Genomic DNA, 19,678 nt, shown 5'->3' with positions numbered 1-19,678 from the left:
TGACATTAGCTGACTTGATCGAATTTACATAAGCTGAAAATGCAAGTCGAATGATGTATCCTACTCTGTTGGAAATTTACACTTGTTAATAGCTGTGGGATGTCATCAAATATAGAATAACTAGATGAAAGAAAACCTACAGTTTGCCTTTGTAAAACTAAAATACATAAGTAGTGCTAATAATAGGATCAACCAATCAATAACATTTCTACTCTTAGAAATTTATCTAACTATTTATCCTTAAATATTAATACATTGTAATTTTTAAAAATGACCATTAATGTTAATGTTTGAATTTTTTTTTTTTCTCCAGGTAAATATGTGGGTAACCGACCAATCAAATTGAGAAAGAGTAACTGGAAAGACAGAAATATTGAAGTAGTGAGGAAGAAAGATAAAGAAAAGAAAAGATTAGGACTCAAATAATGTTGTTATGTGTTTAGAGTGAATGGAAATATAGTTTGTGCATCATTAGTTGTTTTTTCTAAATGCATTGGTAATATGTGAACAAGTTGTTTTTTCTAAATGCATTGGTAATGTATGAACAACTTGTTTTACAGTGTGCATGTAACTTGTACTGTTTAGCCTAAAACAACCATAAGAAAATATCCTTATTGGGATAGAGTAATTATCTGTTTAAGGGAAAAACATGTGGATTCCATCAGATAAATAAAAAATATCTTCAGTGAAGGTATTTCATTAGCATTATTATAAAAATACTTGGATATTACATAAGAAATTAATTCTTACTCATCTGAAAATTTTTTTAGATTTAATTAATTCAATGATAGTTTATGCAGTATTGTTGATGGAAATGTGCTTTTTGTTTTTAAAAAAAATAAATTTCTAAGACTCTGGTTTTGGTATGCTTTGCTTTTTTGGGAAGCAGATTTGGTTGATTAATACGCTACTTTTAAAACTTTTGCTAGGTATAAATAATTTCACAAGAACTAAAGAAACAATAAAACTTTATGATAAGTTAGTTCCTATCATCTTTCAAGGTTCATAATGGATTCTAACATTGGTCATATTTAGTCCTACATTGCTGTTTCTATAGATGTGTATCTATTGGAAACAGTCACAAATGTCAATGTAATGTGTAAGGGCAGAAAGTGACCTGATAACTTCAAACATGGTGACTCTCTTATGTTATTAACATATTTTCCAGTGTGTAATATGTAATTAAGATGACCAATTTGTTTAAAACTATTCCCCCATCACCATGACCATTTTCAAATTTTCAGCTAAGTTATTGAGAGATATACAAACTCTGTGTTAATGACACCCCATGTATAAGACGACAGCTAGCTTTGAGATTTTTGTTGGTTAAATAGTCCTCTTATACACCTAAAATACTGTTAGTGTATTTTTTTAATTACAATTTATGAAAAAGGTGAAATATATGTTATGTAAATTATGTAAAACTTACTAATTATCTGTCATATTAATTAGGTGTAATGAAATAGTTTTATATGTCTTTGTATAAATGATTTGTGTAAATGATGTAAACTTGTGAACCTACCTAATTAGTAGATGTCACTTGTCGGTGTCATTTGAGTGCCAGTGTTGAAAATATGCCATCATATTTCATTGAATGTTGCTGTATTATAATCACATTAAAATGTGTTCATTCATTTTTAGAACTGGTTATTGTTAGTTTTTATACTTTTAAATTAACATTTTGAGCTCCTTAGATGGGTCTTGTTTGAACCAAACTTCGCTAGCACATAGTTTGATTTCATTCATTAGAACTTCAGGATATGATGAAAGAAATATGTTTCTTTATGAATTTTTAATTATTTTATAAAAAACACAACTAATATTGCAATTACATTATACAAGTGTAGGTATACTAGAATTAGGATAGCTTTGTTATGTGGCAAAATCCACAGCTCTTACCTGAAAGCCTCTAAGTTAGTTACCTGGTTGGTAAAGTTCATGGTTGCTAAACTGAAAAATCCCAAGTTCAAATCCCCTGGGCAGATGATGCCTGATAGTTAGGGACAGATACCCATCTAGAAGAGAAAACTCCAAAGTCAAACAAGAGCTGCCTTGTAGTTTGTTCTTGGGTGGATTGAGGCTATTGAAGCAAATCCAATAACAAAAGCAGGTTGAAATGGGAGTATAACAAGTTCACATGTGATACTTAATGGTTTTGGAGAAAAAACTCTCTGATGTTACAATTAGGAATGGAGAAGAAAAAAGATCTGTGGTCTCTTAGAAGTCCACCCAGCTCTGATAGGTATCTGACTCATTAGGGCAAGTGGAAGCAGCTAGGCTTATAACTGAACACAATCCCTTAAAAGCTGAGGTCACAGAAACATGAACTCTTGTTTATCTGTCCGGGTCTATTATGACAAATTCATTTAAAGTTCATCAATAATTTCTGATGATTTATACTCTGTGTTTTATCAGCTTAGTAGTTTTTCAGTGTTAAATCAGTGTTACACTTCAGAGTATTGCTGCAAGTCGGCCTACAACTAGGCACTTCTGAAAGCAGAAAGGACTTTGGAGTTTTGCAAAAATGTGTGATGTGACAGAAAGCGTGACATGTGAGGCTGGGCATCGAGCTGACGACACTATTCATACGCCAAGGTCACAGATACAGGTGAACTTCATCTTTCCTTTTGACCGTCAGACCAAAAAGGTAATTAAATAAGGAACAAGGACAATACTCCCGTCAATTAATCAACACCATAACTCTTTTTTAAAAATAGATCTTATCACTAACATTAAAACTGTCCAAACACCTATCCCAAAGCCAACCTTATCTCAAACCATATCCCCAACCTTATCCATAACATTACTGCATTAATTTGTAGGCATTGGGTAAAGTACAAGGTGGTAAAACGGTAAATGACAGTGGGTTAATCGATTAGAGTAGTAGGTGAACAGTGACTATTGGTTGGATTGGGTAATGTCCCCTCCTCAAGAAAAATGTTCGATAGATATTTACATAATTATAATCACCATCCACTAAATGCAGCATAGAGTGGCTGAGACGTAATCTAAAAACCTGTCAAACAACCTTTGGTAGCCACAAACATTTTGTGTCAGCATATATATAAATAAATAAATAAATATATATATATATATATATATATATATATATATATATATATATATATATATATATATATATATATATATATATATCAGTGGCGTAGCGAGATCGGGTGTCACCCGGTGTCACCCCCCCCCCCGTAAAAATAAAAATATATATGTATATATATATATATATATATATATATATATATATATATATATATATATATATATATATATATATTCCATATACACTTGTAAGTATGTGTATACGCAGTGGCATAGCGAGGTCGGGTGTCAACCGGTGCGGCACTTAATGGTGTCACCCCCCCCCCCCCCAGAGGCTAGCGACCCTTCCCGGGGACAAACTTTCAAATTTTCGATTTGCACCCGCCCCCTCAAATTTGTATCTATATATTTTGCTATTTTTTGCCTTGGTGTCACCCGCCTGAATGGTGTCACCCGGTGCGGTCAGCACCCCCCGCTACGCTCTGTGTATACGCATGTGTATATGTATGCAATTTTTTTTCTTCTGCATTTTCCTCAGGCATATATATTGCAACTATGAGTTGATGTAACTCCATTCCCCCCCCCCCCCCCCCCGTCATCCACACTGTGATTGCTTTAAACTGTGCTTAGATAATACTATTAATACTGACGATTTTTATCTATGTGACCTAGGCTACTCGCAGCGCCAAATGTGACCCTGCTCGCAGCGCTAATTGTGACCTTCCCCGAGTCTATCCTGCCCGACAACGCCAATTGTAACGAGTTGAACCACTCATGCTACACAACATCGACTACAGTAGAAAGACTCGAAGATGCAGGTTCGCTATTGATCCTTTTATTACATGAATCAAGAAATGCTTCAATATAACACAATGAATCAACAGAAATGTTTCAATATAATAGTCTGAATCAACTGACCCCCTAACAGTCCTCACTAGGCTTCATATAACTGAATCCACATGTCTAATGTCCTTCTTAACACAATATAACCAACTTGGTATGTCACACAGACTGACTGATCTAAAGCGAGCGATGAAGAGGGAAGAGAACGAGTTCAGCCGTCCCCTCCTATTTATCCCTTGTATTCGTACTCATCTTCGTACTTGTATTCCTCCGTAATCGATACTTGTACTCGATGTCTCCGACTACTAGTTGCGCAGTTCTAACGTACAGTCCGATTAATAAACATCTGCATCCTATCAATCAAAGTTGACAGGCCGTCTGAATCCCCTCGTACCGTTTCCCAAAATAGCACGCGTTGGCTTTGAGATTGTTATCAGTCCGATCCAATAAGCCACCTGCTATCGGTTGCGTCAGACTAATACTGCGTCTCGGCTTAACGTTCGTTATCAGATTTGTGACTAGTAGCTAGGCCCACCCTAGCTACATCCACCCCTGCCTTTTTTTGTGTGTTTTCAACCACAAACAACGCCTGGCAGGTGCACTCCTCCAAAGTCAATCGCACAATCGTAAAAAAATTCTATTGTTCCAATCACTGTCCACGACGTTCCATTCGTATACGATTGACAGTTATACCTATTTCACATATCCACTGTGTCTACATCGTCTTCCTGAGACACAAAACAGTTCTAGAATTCACATCCACCCTTCTCGTTTGGTGCCTTCACCCGTTCAGTTCTATAGGTTTTTGCACCGTCTGTTCTCATACCAGCGCGACCATGAAAGACTTGATGGTTGCTGACAAAAAATTTCGTCTTCCTTCTGTTCCTCAAACTTCTCCGCGGACCACTTATCTGATGGTCTACTGTCTCTCTGCTTCTGGAAGGAACGGGATCCTCTTTGTTGCCGTTATCCTCCACTTGTATATCGCGGTTGTTCTGTTGATGGTGATATGGTTCCGGGATGGGTATGTGAATTTCCGTTATAGTTTCCGGTTCCCTAATTGTCTTGGATTTCCTTGTGTGTAACTGCTCTTCTTGCCTATTCCAATATTTCTTTAATTGAGCAATATTCGCCCACCGATCCGGTTTGGCGTGATCGATGGGTCTTATCTTAAAGGGGCCACCTGCTACTTTAGGCATCTCCACGACTTGCCATATCTCCTGTCCCCAGAGATCGTGGATTTTGTTTCTGCCTAACGGGTGGCTACGCAGTAATACCCTGTCATTCAGTTTGAGTGGCGGGTCCTTCGTCTGTACCGGCGGTTCCCTTCGCCGTGCTTCATGTTCTAGTCTTTCCTGTACTACCCTGTACATTTCTCTAATTCTTCTCATATGTTCATTCACATATTCCAGTGCGGTGTATGAGCCAGTCATACTCTCCCTTTTTCCTAGGAACAAATCAAGAGGGAGTCGAGCCTCTCGTCCGAACAGCAACATGTGTGGCGAAAAGCCGGTTGTGGCATGGGGTGTGCAGTTGTATAGATATACCAACTCTGGGAGAAAATCAGGCCAACGTTTTTTCTGTTCAGGTTCTAGCGTACGCAGCAAATCATGCATGCTGCGGTTGAACCGTTCACACTGTCCGTTTCCTTTCGGATTAAATGTGGTTGTTCTAGATTTGTTGATCCCGTAGTGGCTGCACAGTTGGTTAATTACTTCTGACTCGAAAGCCCTTCCTTGGTCAGAGTGTAATTGTCTTGGTATGCCATATTTGATGAACCAATGTTCTATTAAGACCTTTGCCACTGTTTTGGCAGTCTGATCTCGTGTGGGCACCGCCACAGTCCATTTGGTGAATACATCAGTCATTACCAACACATGTTCCGTCCCAACCGATGATTGCTCCAACGACGTAAAGTCCATAGCCACAATCTCTAGTGGTTTTGTCGCTAGTAGGTGTCCTGATGGCTGTCTCAATTTGACAACTGGCATTTTCGCATGCTGACACCTCACACAAGCCTCACAATGGCGTTTGACCTCCATTTCCATATTGGGCCAGTAACACCTCCGTCGTAATATTTTGTGCGTCCTGTCCTGACCCTGGTGTCCTGCCCTGTCATGTGCCAACCTTAGCACTTCTTCTCGTAACTGTCCAGGCACCACCACCTGGTGTATTGTCCCATCAATTTGGTCATGAATTCTCCGCATGAGAACACCATCCTCTATACTGAGACGGTCCCACTGACTCAGTATTTTCTTTGTTTCTCGACCAAATTGTTCTCTTTCCCTTCTTCCTGGGAATTTTTGTTCCTGGACGTATTTCAATAGCGGTTGTAAGCCACTATCCGTTCTCTGGGCATCTCTTATCTTTTTGTGATTAAAGCAATTAAAATCACTACTGTCCATATGTCCGGGCTCTGTGGATATGTGCTCCACCCCGGTCTGCCCGTTTTGCATTACTTGTACCCCATGAGGGATATCTGTTGACGCTCTGACCTCACATATTCCTGTCAGCGTTTCTTCCTCATCACCCGGTTTCTCGTAAGGATTCCTTGATAAGGCGTCCGCATTGCCATTGGACCGCCCCGGGCGATACTTTATCTCTAGGTCAAAGAGTGCCAATTCTGCTGCCCATCGCTGTTCGATGGATCCCAACTTTGCTGTCTTTAGGTGACTCAAGGGGTTATTGTCAGTGTATACCACACATTTAGCACCTAATAGATAGTCCCTGAATTTTTCAGTCACAGCCCATTTTAATGTCAAAAGTTCTAGTTTCATGGCGCTGTAATTTGTCATGTTCCTCTCTGATCCCTTCAGAGCTCGACTGGCATACGCAATAACCCTGAAACCTTGCTTTTGTTGTTGTGATAGCACAGCTCCCAGACCTTTAGAGCTGGCGTCAATTTCTAACCGAAATGGTTTATCAAAGTCCGCGTATCCCAATATCGGCGCCTCTGTCAAAGCCTTTTTCAAGAGCTTAAACGAGTTCAGGCATTCATCAGTCCATAATTCACCTATCAGTTGTGTTTTGCCTTTCTTTTTCTCCTTACTGTGTTTCTTTGTCATTTTGTTTACCAAGTCATGCAATGGTGCGGCAATTTTTGCAAAACCAGGCACAAATTTTCTATAATAGGAAGCAAAGCCCAAGAATGATCTGACCTCTACTGTAGTTGTTGGCTGTTTCCATTCTTTAACAGCTGCAATTTTATCTGGGTCAGTGGCGATGCCATCCGACGAAATCACATAACCCAAAAAATGTACCGATTTCAGACCAAAACAGCATTTGTCTGGGTTCAGCTTTACTCCTATCTCCCTAAGACGGAGAAACACTTGTTCTAATCTTTTTAGATGGTCCTCCCAAGTTTTTGAGTAAACTAGAATATCATCCAAATACACCAACATTATTTGAAATAGAAAGTCACTCATAGCACTCTGCATTACTCGCTGGAATGTAGCAGGTGCATTAGTCAAACCAAACGGCATACGGGTCCACTCGTACAGTCCCAGTGGAGAAATAAATGCCGTTTTATGTTGATCGTTGGGGTGCATGGCCACTTGGTGGTAGCCGCTAGCCAAATCCAAGGTAGAAAAAAATCTTGCTCCCCCCAACGCATCAAGACATTCATCAATACGAGGCAAGGGGAATGCATCCCTTCTTGTGACATTGTTCAATTTCCGGTAATCACAACACAGTCTTATCTCCCCTGACTTCTTTTTTACCACTACTATCGGTGCCGCATACGGGCTTGTACTGGTTGTAATAATTCCCTTTTTTAGTAGATCATTCAGGTGTGCTTTCACCGCCGAGTAGTGACTCGGTGGTAATCTTCGATAAGGTTGCGCCACCGGCTTGTCTTGTAGTAAGGGTATCTGGTGTTTGATTACTTCCGTGTACCCCAAATCACCCTCATACGAGGCAAATATATCACTGTATTTATTCAGCAATTCATTTAGTTTTGGGTCCTCAGTTTCCGGGAATGTATATGATCGGCCATCCTCTTTCTTCACCTCGGCCGTCACATTGACCGACCTAATTGTTACTTCATTACTGCTGGTATTGCTCAGTTCGATGCACTGTGCCGACCTTAGTACCTCGACGTTCTGTGGTACTCCTACCAGAGTATTAGGCGGTATAAAAATTTCCTCATCCAAAACATTTGCTACTAATCCTTGAACTAGTCCATTTTCCGCTGATGTGTATGTCCGCAGTAACACGACACCTGCCCTCAGTGCGGCGCCACATGGTTCTATCATCACATCACCATTCACACTTCTATCACCAATTTGTAATGTGATTGCCTTGACCGTGTTTGCCGGGACTGCTGTCCTTCCTCTGGTCTTGGCAAACCTGGCCATCTTGGATCCCCGACCTGGTGTGGTCGATCCGACAATATTTGTAAGAAATTCTGGCAACTGGCCAAGAATATTCATGCCCAACAGGCAAGGTATATTTGACACATTTGTCTCTAGGTTGTGTTTCGTAACGAACACCCCAACCTGCTTCAACCTATGTCCTGCCACCACGACATCCGCCAGAAAATAACCACAGTATGGAATGGTTAGTCCATTAGCTGCCGTCAGGCGCATGCATGTGTCAGACCTCAACCTATGGTCTTTTCCTTTCATCCATTTGGTGTAAAAATTTTCCGTGATTGTCGTCACCTGGGAGCCTGTATCCACAATTGCCTTCACCGCGATGTCCCCAATCGTAATCACCATTTCGGGACAGACTCCCATCATTTTGCTTCTTGGGCCATAACCTCGCCCCTCTGTAGCCTGGCCCTGCCTTACAGAGGACGACCGTTTCCCTGGCAGTACCGTGCCATATGTCCGGGTTGTGAACAAGACAAACAAATTGGTCGGCCGTCGGCCGTCCATTGGAGTGATGGCTTGGCAGGACGCGGCCGTCCAACCCGTCCCTGTTTTGTCCCGTTCTTTTCCTGATTCTCAGCTGTTGACCTGCTTTCTAACCTCTCCAAACGTTGGTCAACCTTATCTAGGTGGGCCAACAGTTGAGCCATCATGGTCTCCATCGTGTCGGCCCCTGTGGGTGGGGATTGTCTCTGTTCAGGCACAGAGACTTTGTCCACCGAACAGTTCGATTGGTCCTCATCCTCGGACCTGCGGATCGCTGAGTTCCTGACCTGAAGGAAGGTCAACTGCGGGTCTTTGTGGACCTCCTCTTTCAACTCTCTTCTTAGGATCGGGGTTGCCAGCCCCTCGATGAAATGGTCCCTCAGTAGGCGCACATCAATGTCAGGTGTTTTGACCTTTACCGAATCAAAGGCCCTGTTCATCCGGTGTGAGTACTCCATCACACTCTCCGCCAATCTCTGCCTTAAGCCTACGAACCCTGCTAGCAGTTGCGATCCCGACCGTCTCTCCCCAAAGGTCTCCATAATCAGATCCAGCACCTTATCTGGATCTGATTGGATGGTTTTATCGTGGCATTTGACCTCTGCCCTAACCGTCTCTCCTATACTGCCCATCAGCAGTCTTAATCTCTCCTCTGGTGACATGCTTCTCGAGGCCCAGGCCGCTTTGACCTCTTCACTGAACCTGTTGGTTAAAGTTGGATCACCGTCCCCGTAAAATTTGTTAATGTGGGACTCTCTGGGTAGGACCACTATATGGGTCTGCTTCTCGTCCAGAGTAGACATTTTATTCCGTAAGTAAAACAAAAGAGTTCTTTCTTACCGTGTGTATATGAAAAAAATTTTCCTCGATTTTCACAGTTCCTGAATGTCAGAATTCACACACACACTAAACACAGTTATGCACAAGGTTGACTATGGGTGCCTAACTCGGCAAGTCTAGTTGAATTCATCCTGTTCGCAGCGCCAATTGTGACCTAGGCTACTCGCAGCGCCAAATGTGACCCTGCTCGCAGCGCTAATTGTGACCTTCCCCGAGTCTATCCTGCCCGACAACGCCAATTGTAACGAGTTGAACCACTCATGCTACACAACATCGACTACCGTAGAAAGACTCGAAGATGCAGGTTCGCTATTGATCCTTTTATTACATGAATCAAGAAATGCTTCAATATAACACAATGAATCAACAGAAATGTTTCAATATAATAGTCTGAATCAACTGACCCCCTAACAGTCCTCACTAGGCTTCATATAACTGAATCCACATGTCTAATGTCCTTCTTAACACAATATAACCAACTTGGTATGTCACACAGACTGACTGATCTAAAGCGAGCGATGAAGAGGGAAGAGAACGAGTTCAGCCGTCCCCTCCTATTTATCCCTTGTATTCGTACTCATCTTCGTACTTGTATTCCTCCGTAATCGATACTTGTACTCGATGTCTCCGACTACTAGTTGCGCAGTTCTAACGTACAGTCCGATTAATAAACATCTGCATCCTATCAATCAAAGTTGACAGGCCGTCTGAATCCCCTCGTACCGTTTCCCAAAATAGCACGCGTTGGCTTTGAGATTGTTATCAGTCCGATCCAATAAGCCACCTGCTATCGGTTGCGTCAGACTAATACTGCGTCTCGGCTTAACGTTCGTTATCAGATTTGTGACTAGTAGCTAGGCCCACCCTAGCTACATCTATATTCAGTTACAAATTCAGCTGGATGTTGCATGTTTTCTTTATCATTAGCAGGTTTACGTCATGCTGTCACCCCCCCCCCCCCCCCCCTCCGCTCGTGTCGAGATTTGTCCACTTTGCTCTTAAAAGACTATTTACTTCACTGTAATTAATCATTTAATTAAGTGAAATGATCATTTTTTATTTATAATTTGCTATTTTTTTGCCTTGGTGCCACCATCCTAAATGGTGTCACCCGATGCGGTCCGCACCCTTACCCCCCCCCTACGCCTCTGATATATATATATATATATATATATATATATATATATATATATATATATATATATATATATATATATATATATATATATATTCTCATGGCTAGTATTGGGTTGATAACATTGGTTTAAAATTGAATTGCGTGACATCTTTATAAAGCACCCTTCCCCCATCCCCTCCCAAACAGAGTTTCTTCCAGGCATCTCTTCGGGGGGGCGAAGCCCCCCCCCCCCCCCCGAAATTTTTTTACCGCCCCCCCGAACGAAATGAAATTTATATAATTTATATAGAAAATATATACTTTTAACAGTGTCCGCCCCCCCGAAGAAAGTTTACCGCCCCCCCGAAAATTTCAAGTGCCCCCCCGGAGAAAAAAGTCTGGAAGAAACACTGCTCCCAAATTAAGGTGGGTTGTGTTAAAGACCGAAATATTAATGCGTAGCCCACCCAAATTAACTGATAAGCCACATAATTCAACATATTTTGAATAAGGCATCAGTTTAAACAAATATACACTGATCATCGATTTTCATTATTTTTCATAAGAGTTCTAGCTAGATCTAGAACTAGATCTAATAGCCTACAATTTTGCGAATTATTAATAATATACTTGACACGGAAGTGTTCATTGACAATGACCTCCAATTTGTGTGTGTTGAGAATGTGTTTGTCCTGTACGTGAGGCCCAGTTGTAAGCAGTAAGTAGATTTAGAACTAGATCTAGATCTAGATCTAGAATCTAGTATTTCACTATTATTGAGCTACAACTAGACTAGATCTAGATCTAAAGAAAATGGTTGGACAACATAGACCTACATTAAATGTTTAATTTTATATAGAGTTATAGACTAGTTCAGGTAGTAGTAGTACTAGTAGCATTGGATTAGAATTAGTGAGTTTTATATCTTATAAACCTGTTAGTTACAATGTAAGTTACATAGTGTTAAAGGTAAACATGACATAGATACTTCATTTGTATTTCTAGCTTAATTAGAAGCTGAGAAATCAATTTTTTTGTTTTTTAATGAGGCGAACAACACAAATATTGTAAAAGGGAGATAACACATAAAACAAAAACAGCAAAATGATCTTAAAAAATTGTATTTGGAAATATTATATCACTATTTATCACAAATAAAAGTTACAATAATATCAGCCCTGAAATAACACAAAATTTAATTACAGCTATAATAATTTGCTATTATTTTGCGCATAATTAAAAATTTAATATTAATTCTAAATAATTTTCTTTCAAAATTTAAATTGTTAGGCCCGAGAGAGCACTATCTTTAAAAACTTAAAACTACATTTTGGCTATATTACAATACAAATATACAATTAAGTACCCTGAAATGCAAAGAATAATTGTTAACTGGGCTATACCTAATTAATGAATAGGCCTAGCTTTTAATTTAAAGACATTTTTTATTTAAAATGAGGGGAAAAATTGTATCTTACTCACCTCATGTATAGGTTCTAATTTACATACAATACAGTCAATACTATCCAGTACATTATATTGAGCTGATTAAAACAATTCAATAGCACTAACTATTAATCAAAACTGAGGTCATCGTCTGCAAGATCCACAATTAGAGATTGTACAGGAATCTCAGTCTTCTGATTCAAAAACCTTCTGAAGTAATTGCAGTCCTTACCAGCCAAGTGCTGTCCCACTAGGACTTTCTGCTCTGCTTCTGACTTCCTTTCCAGCCACTGAAGGTTTGAGTTCAGCTTTGCCTTCACCCTGAAATCCAGAAAACCCAGTGGTGTTTAGAGCTCAGCGCAAGTCCATCAATCCTAGTATCCTCTCAGCATGGATCTTGTGGGCAGGAGCTGACTGAGTCCATTTTAACATTTCCTCAGAAGGTTCAGAATAGTTACCAGTCAAGTAAGGGGATATCTGCCGTTCCATAACATCCTGCGTAGACTATAACAGCCACTATCTTCTGTCCAAAAACATCCTCATCGGTCTGCTAGCAGCTATTGGGGTCAAGCTTCATCTACTCTGCAAAATTCACAAGATATGTGAAGAAATTTGTAACTTAATTCTGTAAAAGAAAAAATTAATTTCAGTAAATTGCTGACTTCTTTTTGAACCTTTTATAATTCTATTACAAGGGAAAAAGGTTCTTCTGTATAGTTATTCACTTTTCTGCGTCAATCTTCAACTATTTATTAAAGTACTGAGGTTTTGAAATGAGTGTATATTTTACTATATATTATCTATTACAGAAACAAGATGGCAGCTGAAAAAAAGCTGCCTTACTGAGTTAGGGAAAAAATTAATTTAAGTAAATTGCTGATGAGTTTTTTAACTTTTTATGATTCAGTTACAAGAATAAATGGTTGTTCTGTATAGTTATTCTCAATTGTGCTAAAAGTTTCAGCTATTTATCGCAGAACTAAGGTTTTAAGATTAGTACATTTTTTACTATATTTTCTCTATTGGGGAAACAAGATGGCGGCTGAAAAAGCTGCCTTACTGAGTTAGGGAAAAAATTAATTTAAGTAAATTGCTGATGAGTTTTTTAACTTTTTATGATTCAGTTACAAGAATAAATGGTTGTTCTGTATAGTTATTCTCATTTCTGCTAAAAGTTTCAGCTATTTATTGCAACACTAAGGTTTTAAGATTAGTACATTTTTTACTATATTTTCTCTATTGCTGAAACAAGATGGCAGCTGAAAAAAGCTTCCCCACTGAGTTAGGGAAAAAATTAATTTAAGTAAATTGCTGACTAGTTTTTTAACTTTTTATGATTCAGTTACAAGAGTAAATGGTTCTTCTGTAAAGTTATTCTCATTTCTGCTAAAAGAATAATGTTATAATTATAAATGTAATAGGTTCAAGCTTACCTAATTTTTCACTTGAAGTTTTCTTGGTAAAAAAAACATCGGAAAAATGAAAATTTTACTTCATTAAAGAGCTGATCCTCTCCTGTTCAAAAAACGTGGTAGAAATGACAGGAAACAGTAGAGTACTTTATTATTTCCAAAAAACCAGAGAGTACCCCAAATATTATTTTTAAAAACACAAAAATTTTTCATGGTGAGATTTTGGAGGTAGGTTGTCTGCCCCTGTCAGAAAAAGCTACATACTAGACTAGTTAGTAGCTGAGATCTAGACGTCTAGAATCTAGATTCTAGATCTAGATCTAAAATAGCAGCCTGGTACTGGTAGGGTAAAACTAAAACTCCATTTTTTTAGTATTTTTAGCGTATTTTATACCCCGCTTCATGTTCACCTCCAGTTGAGCGTACACAACCGAAACACAAAAACTTAGACTTAGGAAAACATTGGGCTTAGGCCTAGATCTATTTCTTTATGAATTTTTGTTTTAGTTTTTGAATATTTACTTTAGTCAAAACTTGTGAAAAATCTGAATTCCGAATATTGAATGTGCTGCTATGTTCGTATGTGGGTTAAGATTTTCATGGTAATGGGTGAAGTACGTAACTCACAATTAAAAGACAGTAAGTTTGTATTGTTACAAGTAAGTATCTCCAATAATGATACTATAAATAAACTTTTATGAATTCACAATAACACCAAAACTGAGGCCAACACAATTTCAAATAGCTATTACCCGAGCTATGACGTATGGGGTATGCTGATAATTTATTAAGTCAAATGTGAACTCACGGTGAACCCTCGACTGTGTAGGGATTTTTCTCACGCTGACAATCACACACTATTTAATTGGAACTGCCCTAATGCTTTTTTATGTTGTTTTTTTTTTTCTAATTAAAACTCACATTCATAAAAAATAAGTAGATCTAGCTCTAATCCTAGCGTTTTCCTAACGTTTTTGTGTGTTTCAGTTGTGTTTATAATAAAATACGCTGAACCGGAGTTGAACGTGAAGCAGCGAATAAAATATGCTAAAATTGAGTTTTACCGCCTGGTAGATTTAGTCTATTTTGGGGGCAATTGACTTAGGCTTTTCTAGAACTTCATGGAATCATGACTCTCGCTTGACTTGTGATGACACTTGACTTTAGTATTTGATACAACGGTTGACAGTGACACTATCACTCAGTATCAGTACTAGAACTAGATCTACTACTATCACTTTCACTACGACACTAGCTACACCTTGACACTAGTTAGTCGTTAAGCTAGTGACTCTCTCTAGTAAACTCTAGTTACACTCTAGTAGTAGGTAGTAACTCTACCACTCTACTTAAATTAATTAAGTTACTAGTCTAACTGACAACCACTAACGGCTAACTGTGTTCTCAAGAAATGGGTGCTGGTAAATTTTGAAGAGTGAAATAGCTAGGAGATAAAATGCGAGTATTACTTGCGGAATTAATTACAGATAATTAGCAAGGCAAAATTTGCTATACAATGAGCCCTATTTCATACTAGGCATGCTGCCCAGCTTCACTTAGGCTTTCCAAAACATTGAGAATTTGAATGCTTAATTAATTCGCCCATATAAGGCGCCGGTCAGTCGAGGTCAGTTTTGACCCCCTCATCGTAGACTTTCCGGCCAACCGGCCCCCGTGTTCTGTGGCCCCAAGGCAAGATCCTGCCAAATTTGAAGCGCCTGCGGCGCCGGGAAGTGCCCTATCGGGCACCCGACAACTTAGTTTTATAGATCATCTAGATCTAGAATCTCTAGATCTATATGATCTAGAATCTCTAGATCTAGAATCCAAATAGATAAAATAATTTTTTTAAGTTTAGGCCAAGAAAATCATATTGTATACATTTCATAGCGTACATAGCTCTAAATCATATTTGAATGAAATAGTTCATTTCTTTTTATTCTAAACTCGGAAGATGACGTCATCAGTTTCGTGCTCTTTTTATAGTGTAAACAATAAGCGACGTCATTGTTAAATGCGTTCTTGTCCCAAGTTTAAACACTTTTCTGGTTGCATAAATAATACTGTTTCTCTACATTCGAATACGCCTTTATTTTTTATTTTTCTTCTTTAAATAAAATCGTGGTTATACATTTAAAACATCTAACATATTATTTTCAACAAAAGTCCGTATAAAGGTATCCATATATCGCTGCCGATTCTGACGTGATGTCCGGCGAAAATATTTTGCGGACAGACAGAGAGAGAGAGAGAGAGAAGAGCGCACATGGCCTTTTATATATTAGGATTAGCAATCTAATTTATGGTCTTATTTTTTTGTGGGTTTTTTATAAAATCGGTATGATTGAAGAAAAATTCCAACACTAAAAGAAGTAGACTAGATGTAGACAACAAGAATATTTTAAAATATTTTCTTGATCTAAATCTAGAATATAAATTATAAAACAAATTTATTACAAGCATCGTGGCTTCTTAGTGACTAAAACTAAAACCTTCTTAATTTTATACATTTTTTGGCATTTGTGTCATAAAGTGTAATGAGTGTATATTACATCATTTATAAGAGTGATAAGATTTTATGTGCAGAACAAGTGATAGTTTGAGGGAGATACTAGATATTCAAATATGCAGCTCTGCTTACAGTTCAGAAAACAAAATGTAATACTGTAATGTTTCATTGATGTTAATTTATTGTTAGTCTTCACTTAAAAAATCTTTTTTGTTCTCGATCACAGGTAAACAAGCATCATGTTGAGGTTCAGGCACTATGAGACACCTAGAAAACTAGCCCTATATCCTGGGGCAGGACAGCCTGGTCGTATCAGAAGGCTCAAAGAATTAGTCTCTGGGCTGATTCGCTATGAAAGAGTGGAACCTCTATGGAGTCATGCTGATGAAGCTCGACAATACATAGAAAGGGTAAATTTTCACTTTAGTGTAACTAATATATTTACAAGTTCATGAGATAACTTTTTTTATTATATTATATGATGGAAATATAGCTTGTGAACTGGGTATTACATATAATTACATAATGGAATGATGTATTTTTTAAAGGGAAATAGGAAACTGTATAATTAAAGAATAGAGTAGTAGTTATTTATTGTTAGCAAATGAAGGTGAAAATTGGTGCCTGGTCCTAATCAGCTGAGGTTTGATCTCATATTTTTCATATCTAGGTCATGGAGGGGTGTAGTTTGACTTTAAAATGAACATATACTGTAGTTTTAGAAATATGCCTTATTATTTATTTTGTTTCTTGTGATGTGGTTGTCTAAAACTAAAACAATAATGTGTAGGCACTAAGAATAGAGAGAGTGAGAGTGGCCTCCCCTTGAAGTGGTGTGTTAGGGAGAGTAAGTGTAGGAATGCTAGGGGCAAGAAGGAATGTTTTGTGGTGGGAACACAGTGTCAGTTCTTGTCATTTCTTAACATTTCTTGTGGTGAAATTTACATGTGAATGGAATATATTCTCTTGTTGATTGTGTTCTGTTTGATCTTGGTACAACTGGCATATCGAGCCATAATACATCCAGCTCCAAGTGTAACATTCTATCAATAACTTCTTTATCTTTTATTATAGCTGATTTACCTAGCTGTAAAAAATGGTGATCAACATAAAGAGACTATGGATATTGCAAACTTTTGGCTAGAGGTATGTTTTAAAAATGTGCTTTTTTTTAACAGTAGATTATTTTTATTTATTTTTATATGGGGGTTTACCATTTCATTTTGTAGGCTAATGATTTTGTTGTATAGCTTACTTTTTTAACTGTGAAAATAGCTGCATTTTTAAAATGTATTTCTTTTTAATTAACATTTCTTTAAAATTAAGTATTTCACATTGTACTTGCAGGAGAAAGACTTGGTGCATAAACTTTTCAAAGTGCTGGTACCGCGATACAAAGGTTATAAAACCTGTGTCACAGATCTGCATAAGTTAGCAACTCGGTACCCAGGCTCAGGAGCAGCATTGGGTGTTTTAGAGTTAAGAGGTTTGTACGTTTTTTAGTTTATTCATATCTAGTTATAAAATGTATTTTAAGATTAAAATTGTGAAAGTGCTTGGCTCCCTTAACCTTTCAAACATGATACTGTGCTCAGGTGGGCCTAGTGAGTTTTTGATCATGAAGCACTAGTGGGCAATCTATTTCAAGTACATTATTTCTTCTAAAACATGTTAAAGGAGCCACCCATAGCTACCTTTCAAATTTGATACTTTATAAGGTTAAGAAAAAAAATAAAATACCGTGCAAAAAAATTTCAATTCTTTCTCAATTATCCTTTATTATTTTTAGGTTGTAACATTTTGTTTATGAAAAATCAAATGTAAATTCTGTTTATTATATATAATACACATGTGGCTCTTTATGTAACACAAATCAATACTTAAAGTTTCTCTTGACACAAGATCATTGTGAATGATTTTATAATTGCCTTGAAATGGTTTAGTTGTATGATTGTTCCCTATTGAATCAATAAACATAAACGTTTAAATATTTACAGAACAACACAGTAAATGGATTAAATAAATTAGAACTATGACCTAATTCTCTTATCTAACTGTACTTTTAAGTTTTTTTTATTATTAATTATTAAAGCTTTATAACTCATGCTTTCTTCCACCCCCTACCCCCCCCCCCCCCCCCCCACATATTGTAACAGCTTTCTCCCAAATCATTGAATATGTGTAGAATAGTTAACATTAACCACACGCATTTTAAATTTTGTATTAAATTTCCTTCCCCTAGGTAATCCCTATCCACCCATCATACCACACCAGAGGGACATGAGATACACCCTGTCCAACATGCTTCTATCAGCCGCAAGACATGACTTTTACGCAGCAAAGCAAACTACTGCCAAAACCACTGCTGCAGCCAAACAGAGACCCGCTACAACTTCAACAACAAATAGTACAAAATCTTCTTCTGTAGACCCTCCATCAGAACCAGCTGATCAAAGATAGTTTTCATTATTTTTATTTTTTTTTTACTTTATGGGCATAACATTAGCTGTTATTGTATTCTTGCTGTTTAGTGTTATCTTGGAAGATGTTTGGTTTTTTGTGTTAAGTGTATTCAAAATGAAACCTGAGATCAAATGAATGAAAATCTGGTGATAGTTGTACCAGGACACAAATTGTTTACATTTTCCAAACACCAATCAATAATATTTTGACCATCTATTTGATAAGTGTGTTGTATCAAAGCATGTGCTTTTGTAATTAAATAAATGACAGAAGTTTTCAGAAATTGTGTTATCTATTTATTTATTTTTTTTAGTTTTAAAGTTAAACCTATATTGCTGCAGATCGCAAAACAATCAAGGATTAAAAACTGAAGTTAAGACATCATAAATTGTCTCATTATGAATCAATTCCCAAGCAAGGGACTTAAGCAAATGATAACTAAAAACACAAATTTCAAGTAATTACCCCCCTTTGTTTTTACCTAGACCTAGTTTGGTTAAAAGGTGATGACCTCCAATTCACAACAACTTGAAGCGTAGTAGATAACGTCTACTAGTCTAGAATTTGAAGCAAAGGAATTAACCCGGCAGACTGATATGACCGGTTTCTTCAACACTTATAAACATAGTGTTGTAGGCTGCAAAGGCGTACATTGTTTCTTCCAGACTTTTTTTCTCTGGTGGGGGAGGGCACTAGTAAAAGTGTTTTCTATATAAATTCCATTTCGTTCGCGCGGGGGGGGGGGGGGGTGTCACAAAAACCAGACTCCACCCCAAAAATGACGTCACATCTCAGCCAACAACACCCTTTCGAAATAGTTTAGGGGTTTTTCAAAAATCGGTCAACATTGAGTAGGCCAGTATTATTCACTTTCAAATACAATTAATAAAAAATAAAACGACTAAAACTTAGTTTCTAAGTGCATAAGTGTGTCATTACACTTGCTGACCCGCCTGCCCCCTCCCCCCCCCCCCTCACACACACACTTCTTTTTACCCATCGACACGAAATTTGTTGTGACGATGTTTAGAAAGAGGCCATACAGAGTAACTACACACTTCTGTAGTCTTTATATCGTAGGCCACAGTCTGGGAAGAAAAAAAACTGTTTTCTTGGTGTGCTAGATTATTTAGAGTAC

General features: G+C 37.9%; 2 protein-coding genes across 3 annotated transcripts in view; both read left to right on the top strand.

Moving 5' to 3' along the window:
• LOC131930758 (RNA-binding protein 42) overlaps positions 1-1,637 on the top strand; it is a gene marked incomplete at its 5' end in the record, with an annotated part of 39,170 nt that extends 37,533 nt beyond the window's left edge. Inside the window, 1 exon segment of the mRNA XM_059287366.1 lies at positions 314-1,637. Coding sequence (XP_059143349.1) covers positions 314-426 — 113 coding nt within the window.
• A 9,709-nt stretch (positions 1,638-11,346) lies between these two features.
• On the top strand, positions 11,347-18,817 carry LOC131930761 (large ribosomal subunit protein bL17m). Of its 2 annotated transcripts, none has more exons than XM_059287367.1 (5): positions 11,347-11,428; positions 16,304-16,487; positions 17,152-17,223; positions 17,425-17,563; positions 18,320-18,817. In XM_059287367.1, the coding sequence occupies exons 2-5, from the start codon at positions 16,317-16,319 to the stop codon at positions 18,535-18,537; spliced, it is 600 nt and encodes a 199-aa protein (XP_059143350.1). In that variant the 5' UTR covers positions 11,347-11,428; positions 16,304-16,316; the 3' UTR covers positions 18,538-18,817. The 2 variants fall into 2 exon arrangements, with proteins under 2 accessions (XP_059143350.1, XP_059143351.1); XM_059287368.1 differs by having other exon boundaries at positions 11,358-11,421.
• The last annotated feature ends 861 nt before the right edge of the window (positions 18,818-19,678 follow it).

Source organism: Physella acuta, unplaced genomic scaffold (genome assembly GCF_028476545.2).
Source record: "Physella acuta isolate Inbredline_101_S28 unplaced genomic scaffold, ASM2847654v3 ptg001837l, whole genome shotgun sequence".
NCBI classification, from domain to species: domain Eukaryota; kingdom Metazoa; phylum Mollusca; class Gastropoda; family Physidae; genus Physella; species Physella acuta.
The sequence above is the reverse complement of the archived record's forward strand: the minus strand, read 5'-3'. Positions and strand labels throughout refer to the sequence as shown.